The sequence below is a fragment of the Octopus sinensis genome, linkage group LG5, assembly GCF_006345805.1.
Source record: "Octopus sinensis linkage group LG5, ASM634580v1, whole genome shotgun sequence".
Taxonomy (NCBI): domain Eukaryota; kingdom Metazoa; phylum Mollusca; class Cephalopoda; order Octopoda; family Octopodidae; genus Octopus; species Octopus sinensis.
In genome coordinates this window covers 120,128,315-120,139,007 of record NC_043001.1, presented here as the reverse complement: position 1 = coordinate 120,139,007, position 10,693 = coordinate 120,128,315, and the positions used below count along the sequence as shown (strand labels likewise).

At 35.5% G+C, this 10,693-nt stretch overlaps 1 protein-coding gene across 1 annotated transcript; it reads right to left on the bottom strand.

The window, feature by feature from the left end:
- Window positions 1-9,018: 9,018 nt before the first annotated feature.
- On the bottom strand, window positions 9,019-9,513 carry LOC115212253. The gene has a single exon (XM_029781092.1). It carries the CDS (start codon window positions 9,511-9,513, stop codon window positions 9,019-9,021), a length of 495 nt encoding a protein of 164 aa, XP_029636952.1.
- Window positions 9,514-10,693: the final 1,180 nt, after the last annotated feature.

Below are 10,693 nucleotides of genomic sequence, written 5' to 3'. Positions count from 1 at the left end.
TATATGTATAAATATATATTTTTTTTCCCTCTCAGTTATTCATATAATCAAGCTATCAAAACCATTCTTCTATAGAGGAAGACACAGCACTCTTTATTTACTATTTCTCATTTTCTTTCGTAACTCGTCATTAGCTCCGTGCATTCTTTTCCCTTCTTTTCTATCCCTCCATTCCTACGCACACATTTCTTTCACTCGTTGACTTAAGCACTTTTTACATTTTTTCTCTTGCTGATTTCCTTAGTTCTGTGTTTTTTCTCGCGTTCACTCTACTACGTCTCTCTTTTTCTCTCTATTTATACATTTACATACACACACACACACACACACACACACACACACACACACACACACACACACACACACACACACACACACACACACAAATATATCTACATGTAGTTGGATGATATTTTCATAATCATAAAACATATAACATTAAAAATTGTGAACAATAACTGAAAAAATAGAAACTACAGCTTTAGAGTCAGACGCATTTAATAATTCAGAGATTATTCGTATAACCACGGGTGAAACTTTGAAGTCACTATCAATATAATCATTTAAAATACACTCATACACACAAGCACGCGTGCGCACCAAACACCCCTACACGCACACACACACACACACATATAAATGTAAGTGTGTATGTATCTCCTTGCGTGTATCTGTCTACCTATCTATCTGTCTGTCTATCTATCTATCTATCTATCTATCTGTCTGTCTATCTATCTATTCATCTATCTAACAATCTATCTATCTATCTATCTATCTATCTATCTATCTATCTACCTATCTGTCTGTCTATCTTGTTTTCTTTTCTTTTCCTAATCGCAGCATATTGTCTCTTTTCTTTCTTTTCTGTTTTTCTCAGTTTTTTACTCTTTTTGCCAATCACGTTTCACACTGCCATTCTGCTATTTTTCACGCATCCAGCTTCAGTTATTATGAAATGCCTGTCATAAGTTTTTACTTATAGAATCAAGATCTGCTCTTGACCGTGTCAATAGAATGTCATGTCAATGAGATTAACGTTTTCACAACCCCACCAGCGAATCTATAATGTCTCTAGGTTATGAAAGTACTGCGTAGTTTATAATTTTTCCTGCTTCCTTGTAGGCATTGAGTTTAAAAGTAAGTCTTCAAGTGTTCAATAATATATCTGCATGTGGGTGCGCGCACGTGTGTGTGTGTGTGTATCTGTATACCTGTCTGTATGTGACTATGTGTAGAGTTATATATATATATCACAAAAGACACTTCCCCAGTTTCTATCTCTATCTCTCTCCTATTTTTCTGCACTGACAAAGAATAAAATAGAAAAATCGAAAGTATTTAAGTGTAATTCTGAGGCTTTTCTCTATCTGTCTCTATCTTATCCCTTCCTCTCATAAAAGGGGAAAAGGAAAAGAAAAATCAAACGTATTTGATTTTTAATTTTTGAATGACAATACATTAGAAAATATCAAGATGGCGCGTTATATTGTGCTGAAGAGCCGAAACAAGGGCAAAATGATGCTGTGGATTGCATGCTATCTACAAGTACTGGAATATCTAAAAGATGAATTACATGGAAATATGAAGATATTTTATGTTCTTTCCCTCTTTTCGCTTGCAGGAAAAAGATCTCTCAACGTAGAAAAAAAATATAAACATAGAGGCGGTTTTCACCTATTGAGAAGGATAGTTACCCTCTCTCTCATTTCATTGTAATCACTCTCTCCCTCTCTTTCCATAAGCAACAATAAAGCAGCAGCAGCAATTAACAGTTAAATAAACAGGTATATGTGTGTATGTGTGTGTATATGTATGTATATTTATGAATAAGTACATATATGTATGTATGTATGTATGTATGTATGTATGTATGTATGTATGTATGTATATACGACCATATCCAAAATTTCCATTATACATCCAATAAACGAAAAATTAATCTTAACCTTAACAATCTAGAATGGAAAATTCTAATTGAACTTCAAAACGAGAAAGACCTGGCAATTAAAGAAGCAGACAAAGGAAGTGCTGTAGTTCTGATGGACTCAGGACACTATAAAAAACTAGTATTATCCATACTGGAAAACGAGGCCTTCTACAAAAAAGTTATAAACTATAAACAACAAAAAACAATGAAAGGTCTTGCTTCCTTAATTCTTCTACATGGAAAAGGCTTGACAGAAAAAGAAACAGACTACATCACTAACTTCAAATGTAAACCCAGTCTTTTTTACGGCCTTCCTAAAATACACAACAGCAAGATAATCTATGAAACCTGCAAACAATTCCCTGGCAAATACATAAATATCCAAACGCCAGAAGATTTAACTTTAAGACCCATTGTAGCTGGGCCAGCCTGTGAAACCCACCGCCTAAGCAATTTTCTAGACATCCTACTGAAGCCCTTGCTGAAATACTTCAAAAGTTTTATTAGAGATGATTTAGACATGCTAGAACACCTACCAAAAACAATTAATGAAGAGGCAATATTGGTTACCCTCGATGTTATCAATATTTACACCAACATCCCCAATGACTATGGAATAAATGCATTTAAATTAAAGTTGGAAAAGTACCACGAAGAACTCCCGGAACGCATAAATCAGATCTTTATTATTGAATCTTTAAAATTTATACTTCAGAACAATTATTTCCTATTTGATGACACATACTATCGTCAGATTTGCGGAATTGCGATGGGAACGAAAGCAGCCCCTGTTCGTGCGAACCTAATAATGGGGTATTTAGAATTTACCTTATATAAAGTATCAGTTCAGAAATATGGTTACCCATTTTACCTCTACATAAGAGAAAATTGGAAAAGATACCTGGATGACTGTTTTATCATTTGAAAGGAGAACATCGACAAACTTTTGGATTTCAAATCAACACTAAATGATGTAAATAGTAACATTCGATTCACAATAGAATATAACAAAGAACAACTCCCATTTTTAGACATCATGATAAAAAATTCAACAATCAAATCATTACTGACATCTATTATAAACCGACTGATTCAAAACATTATCTCCTCTTTAACTCATGCCACCCGAAACATCCCTTTCAATTTGGCAAAAAGGAATTGCACAATAGTGTCTGATAGAATAACACGGGATTTTCGTCTTCAAGACCTCAAAATAACGCTTACTGAAAGACAATATCCACCCTCATTTATCGACGAGGGAATTAAACGTGCCAAACAATTAGACATAAAAACACTAAGAACAACAAAACATAACACCACACCTCATCTCAAAACATTACTATTTATATCAACACACAACCCCAGAAACAGTGAGGTATTCAACATTATTGTGCAAAATCTTCCTTTACTAACTAGAGATCCAAAAATGAACGTCATCCTGAAAACACACAAACTCATCAAATGCAAAAAGGAAGACAAATCGCTAAAGAGACTACAAACAAATGCTAAGATTTACAAAACAACCACGAAACCAACAGTTGAAAAATGTGGACTCCCAAATTGTGAAACCTGCCCCAACCTACTTGAAGGCTCGGATTTCCTTTTCAAACAAGGACAGAGGTTCACAATTAAAACTAGTTTTACTTGTGCTTCTGAGAACCTAATTTGTGTAATAACCTGCTGGGATTGCGGACACAACTATATTGGACAAACGAGTATGACCTTGAGAAAGAGAGCGACTCTACATAAAGAGCAAAAGCTGCACAGTTACCTCCCTTGCCCACAACAATAACAATAATGACGATAACCAATCACCTTCCCTTATTTTTCTACTTGTGAAGTCATTCACTCGTAAATATAATTTAAAAAAACATCGACAAAATTTCTTCTTAAGAAAATACATATATTGAAATAAGTAAACTATAATATCATGAATAGCGAAAGCGAACCCGGTCGATATATTAAAAATTATATTAAAACTATGTAAAGTGTGTGTATTTTCCTCTTTTAATTTCTATATATATTACATCTCACTACGTGGGGATAATCGAAATTCCTCCTTTCTGTTACTACTATATATTTATATATATATAGATATATAGATATTGGGGACTTGACTCCCTTTGTGTGTCACTTAAGACAGTGCGTTGTGGCTTTGAGTTAATTTGACTCTTATCTTTAGCAAAAGCTGTGCTAGTCAATACCCTCTATCTCTTTTGTGAACTCTATTAATTTTGCCTTTAGGTTCTAATTGCTAATAAGCCACCCTTTTTAATTTGTTATATATGTATATATATATATAAAGTTAATCCAAACAAGAAAACACAAAAAAAACACAACAACATGAGGGTGTGGAACAAATATAGTATTATTGGACGCTCAAGAAAGAAGGGAAGAAGAAGGGGTTAACGTTTCGAGCGGAGCTCTTCGTCGGAAACATAGGAGAAGGAAAGATCCAGAGAAGGGAAGACAGAGGGAAAAAATCGCCAACGGTATATATATATATATATATATAACAAATTAATAAGATCCTATATATATATATATATTATATATATATATATATATGCTCATGCATGTATGGCATTAAAGCTTTCATTCTCACTTCTATAGCTTATATTACCTCTAAAAAATACCCTACGAATATATACTAAATCCACCATGACCAGCACAAACTTTTAACCGTCCTTCAAAAATCATCGATATTTCTTGTATAAATGAACACAGAAATCATTGCAGCCGCTACGAATGCCATTACATCTTCTACAGCCAAGACAACTATCTAAACTGTATTGGCATCATCACCATTTACTACTACTGTTACTACTACTACTACTGCTACTACTACTACTACTACTACTACTACTACTACTACTACTACTACTACTACTACAGCCATCTGTACAATTTTCCCCATTACCACTACCTTGTACAATACCAACACTTGCATCCATTATTACATTAGCCAATGAGAACCGTCCAAGTAGTTGGGAGACCTGCTAGAAAGGACAGCGAAAGGTAGAGCGCATTGGATGATGTAGTCCCAGGTACACTCTACATGAGAAAGAGCGGATTGCGATGGTTTAAACACTTTTGTCATCGGCTTGTTCATTTAGATCTGAACTAAGTCTAAACTAAAACAATTTAGCTCTACAAAAATACCAAAGTCACAGAATTAACCTCATAACACCATAACAAATAGAATCGATCAACCCAACACTTCCAACACCAACACCAACACCAACACCACTACCACCAACACCAACACCACCATCCAACACTACCATCAATACCACGAACACCACGGACACCATCACGGCCATTGCCTCTGTCCGCTTCACCATAAGTGTTACCACCAAAGATGAGAACAATCTATCAATTTCTGAAGTGATTCCGAAGAGAAATCTTATCTCTTCAATAAATGCAATATCATCGATTCTACAATAACTAATACGAATACTGCTGTCACTAAACGCATCACTATAGCAACTATCATTACCACCACCACTACTGCCAGCATCACCTCCACCTCTACCGCTGCTACCACCGATGTCAAAAACGAAACCTCAAATCCTTTTGCAACCTTATCTCCCCTCCCCTCACTACGTAAACCATTATCCACGCCACCATCCCCACTATGCTAGAAACAATGTGTTTCTAGCGTAAGTACGAGGCTTAAAAGCTAGGAAAGGAGTTAATCGATTAAGTCGCCCCCAGTAATTGACAAGAAATTTATTTTATCGATCTCGGAATGATAAAAGGTTAAGTCGACTTTGGTGGGAGCTTTTGAAATCAGAACATAAAGAGATGGAACAAATGTTACAAAACATCTTTTGACGATTCTATGAGTCCACCCAGTTATTGACATTACACTTTAAAGCCAATACCTGTTACTTCCCCTTCACAGCAACCATCACATCACTGCAGGTATCATAATCAGAATTAATGTCATAATATTCTTTTCTTCAAAAGACGTGTATATTGACAACCACAGCAAAACCACACCACCACTCCAACCTACTCCTCCACCAACTCCGAAAAGCGTACAAAAAAGGGGGAAAACAAACAAAATCTATTAACTAAAAATATAAACAATATTAATTCTTATATTCTCATTTAAGGCGACGAGTTGGCAGAATCATTAGCACGCCGAGTAAAATGCTTACCCGCATTTCGTCCCTGTGTACGCTCTGTGTTCAAATTCCACCGAGGTTGACATTACTTTCATCCCTTTCGGAATCGGTAAAATAAGTACTAACTAGTTGAGTACTGGGGTCGATATAATCGACTTACCCCCTCCTCCGAAATTTCTGGCCTTGAAATCATTACTACATTCTCATTCCCATCATTTAAAATTCTAAAGTCAAGTTCAATCATAATTTTACAACATATAATATCTCGTTCTAAATGTCAGTTTCTCAAAAGTGGTAGTCCAGTACAGAAGGCGACGATAATAATGATAATGGATTTTAACAATGGCACAAGGCTAGCAATTTTGGGGAAGTGGTTAAGTCGATTACATCGTCCCCTGTAATCAACTGATACTTATTTTACGCCCTCGAAAGGATGAAAGGCGAAGTCGACCTCCGAGAAATTTGAACACAGAATGAAAAGGCGAACGAAATGCCGCTAATAATTTTGTCCGTAGTTCTAACGATTCTGTCAGCTCGCTATATTACATACTACTACTACTACTACTACTACTACTACTGATAATAATAATAATAATAATAATAATAATAATAATAATAATAATAATAATAATAATAATAATCCAGTCCTGGCTAAGAAGGAATATATTCACAGACATGACAAAGTTGGAACCTACATACATTGGAAGCTATGGAAACATTATGGAATAACAACAGAAAAAATATGGTATAGGCACACACCAGAAAAGGTCACAGAAAACGAGAAAGCAACCATACTCTGGGATATGCCGATACACACAGATAGAGAAATTAAGGCCAACAGACCAGATATAGTTGTCAGAGATCATGAAGAAAAAAAATGCTTTCTAATTGATGTATCAATACCGGCTGATGACAACGTGTCTCTAAAAGAAATGGAGAAACTCTCAAAATACAAAGACCTGGAAATAGAAGTAACTAGAATGTGGAACCTGAAAACAGAAACAATTCCTATCATAGTAGGTGCATTAGGCATGATAAAAAAATATTCAGACAAATACATAACAAAAACACCAGGACTTACAAACACATATAACATACAGAAAATTGCACTACTAGGCACTGCACACATCCTACGCAGAACACTTTCCATACAATAACCATCAGAGCATCACAACAAATCACAGCACATACCCAAGGCACACAGAGCTGCGCTCGGTAGTGAAGTGAAAGCACGCTATAAAAATAAAACTACTGAATAATAATAATAATAATAATAATAATAATAATAATAATAATAATAATAATAATAATAATAATAATAATAATAATAATAGTAATACAGTAGTGCTCTACCCAAAGAATGAAAATACAATAACACATACATACAAAATATGGAAGAAAAATAACATAAATAAAGACCTGGATACAACAATGAACCCTAATAAACTAGCAAATATGTGGAGATATATTCTCAACGCAAAAGAATATCAGAAATAGAAATAGAACATTTAAAAGAAAAAATACATCAGGAAAATGTAGATAGAAGCCACACAAGAATACCAAATAATATAAACACTGAAACAGTAAAACACGAAGACAAACGTAACATTTCCAACAAAAACGATGTAAACAAAAAACAACAAACCCAGACCGTAAGGATACATAATAATACACGACAAACAGCAAGCCAAAACACGACAAACAAACATACGGATGAAATAGAAAGCGACACAAATCTAAAACCTGGAAACAACGAAGGGGAGCCTAATGATTAGGAAACTATAAAAGGTAGAATAATCAAAGAACTGAAAACCACAGAGCTCAAAATGGACCACCGACCATACCTCCCAAAAATCAAAATAGACAAAACAACAACACCAATTATAAACAGCATAAACCTAGCCGTCACGAAACTAATAGCCACTGAAACAAAAAGTGATATCACTGAGCTAAATGACTTAGTATACACAGCAGCCACTGCAGCCACAAAAGAAGCTGGATACTCACTCAAACCCATCCAAACAGGAGTACCACCACCCAAATAAACCCTGTGGATAAATAACATCCAAAACAAAATACAAAAAATGAGAAAAGATCTGTCGATTCTTAATGAAATCAGCAGACAATCAACGCTACTGAGCAACAAAAAGAAAACAAAAATACTCCGCAAATACAACACCACAGAAAAAGATTTACCTGAGTTAAAAGAAAAGCTGAAGCAAGATATCCTTGCCAAAGCACAAAGGATCCGCCGGTACGAGAAATGCCAACGTTTCTTTGAACAAAACAAACAGTTCAACTCCAACCCCAAAAAGTTCTTCCAAAAGAGAGAGAGAGAGAGAGAGAGAGAGAGAGAAATAGATAACATACCACACGCACATCCACACATATATATACTAGCACATGAACCCGTCCTTTGGACAGTGCAATTTATTATAATGGTGCATTCCTGTGAACGGTTTAAGCCCGCAGTTAGAAGTCGTTTCAAGTTGATAAGCGTAAAATGTAGAATTACTATTTTCGTTAGCAGTTTATGATAAGGTATAAATCAACTTAGGTAATAAATTTAGGGAATACTTTTTTTTAATACAAATTTGGCAGTTAGTAATAAATGAAAGTCCATGAAATGAGATCGCAATTGCAGTAGGCATTAGGGATATTATATCTTACCTGAAGCTTTTTGTATCATGTACTGATTTTTCTCGTAATACCTGACGCAACTGCATTGAAGCTTTTTTTTTTTTTTCAACGAAATTCATGTATGATAAAGAAAAGCAAACATTTATAGCAAGCGCACAAATAGAATTATGCCATGTACAAAAATAAATGTCAGAGCATGCTTATGAGCGAACACCGTGCGTGAAGTAAGAAGGGTCATTGAAGGTAATATACTGTTAACAGTAATCAGGGAAATGAAGCAAAAGATCAATGAAATACTTGCAGGAAGTTTGATTGCTATCAGCTACATTTTGGTGAAGATATGAAGATTGCAGTAGAGAAATAACTACTGTAGGGCTGCTTTGTAGACGACATTTTTGGTTTTTTTTCTTCAGGAGCATAAATGAATAAGGTGTCTGGATGGCCAGCTCCGGAACAACCGACATAGAACTGTTCATGTGAAAAGCACGACGTTCGAGGATCCAGTCCGACAACTTTCAGCGACCGAGTATGAGAGGGAACTGAAGTTTCTGCATAAGGTAGGAGTAGTGTGTTGGGTGTTAGCGGAATTTTCGGAATGAAAACGGTATCGTTTTTGTCGTGTCCCATGATAATTTGGTCTTCAATGACGTTGTCCAGCATTTGTTTGACAACAAAGCGAGTTTCATTGCATAGTGTGAGAGCGTTTAGATTGCATAGGAAGATAACAGGGCAACCGACATTTAAGTGAAGTTCATGGAGAGGGAGTGGTGGAGGATCTTGGGAGTTGAGAAATTCAGCATCTTCATTCACCATCTCGGTTACTTAATAAACTCTCACATACTGTTGCTAGACACTCATTCAACTCATGCTGGGTCCATCCAACCTTTACGCAGGTGCTGTTTTTGTCCTGGTGAGTTTCTATCAATCCTCTTCACTGGGCAAATCTGAGGAAGATGTCAGTTTACTTACCGACAACCCCTGCCTTTGTCATGTAACAGATTTTACTTAATTACGTTTTACGAGTTGTGATCAGAGTAACTAAATACATACATGTGTATTTACACACACACACACACACACACACACACACACACACACACACACACACACACACACACACTTTTACGTCCTGCCTAATATTATTCAACATGATTCTCTGATAATCGCAAATTGTTTTTTGTCTTAAAACATTTCTTCTCATCTTATTCCAATGCCAACTATCTTGACAAATGACAACTGTCCTAAACGTCAACATCTCTTTTTTTCACAAAGGAATGCGATGACTTTGTGCTTTTTATTTTTTAAGCTTTTTTCACTGTTTTTGTTTTTCTTGCTAATAATGTATCTTTCAAATAAAGTGGTGTCGCTTGGACCAAAATTCGCATCCTCCATCACCGATTTGTTACACCAGAATCTTACAGCCGTCTCCAATTTTCAATATGAATTATCTTCTTGTACACGTTTTCTAATGAACATCAGCCTGTAAACATTCAGATAAAATATCATTCATATCAACCTCGGCAATGTGTAATGTGTGTGAAGCCTATGATATTTATTTCTTCTCTTTTGGGGGACATTACATCGTGTGTCGATTTGTCGTGCACTTAACTTCTTGTACGACATCTACTCCACGTTTAAATGACAAGAAGAAATTTCATGGTGCAGTTTGGTTATATTACTAGCTTTTTTGTCTGCCTACACACAAAGAACTTATATTTAGTTTGGAGAGGAAATGTCATAACAGAACGTTAAACGTTTATCAAAATTTGAAAACTTCAGTCTTCCTTTAACCACCGGATTTTTAATGGCTGTAATGAGAATCTCTACGTGGCTTTTGTTACGTTAGAGATAATTCAATCACTCTGTGCTTAATCAGTGCTGTAGGCCAATAAACAATAAACAACGACATTGATGAGAACGACAATGAGGATCCAACAGAAGATCTAACGTGGTTTCGCGGCATGATAAAAACAGTCACCAAACCTCCCCAAAT

Bases quoted from the DNA above. Each gene is read 5' to 3' on its own strand.
- LOC115212253 (XM_029781092.1), bottom strand. From the start codon at position 9,513: ATGGTGAATGAAGATGCTGAATTTCTCAACTCCCAAGATCCTCCACCA.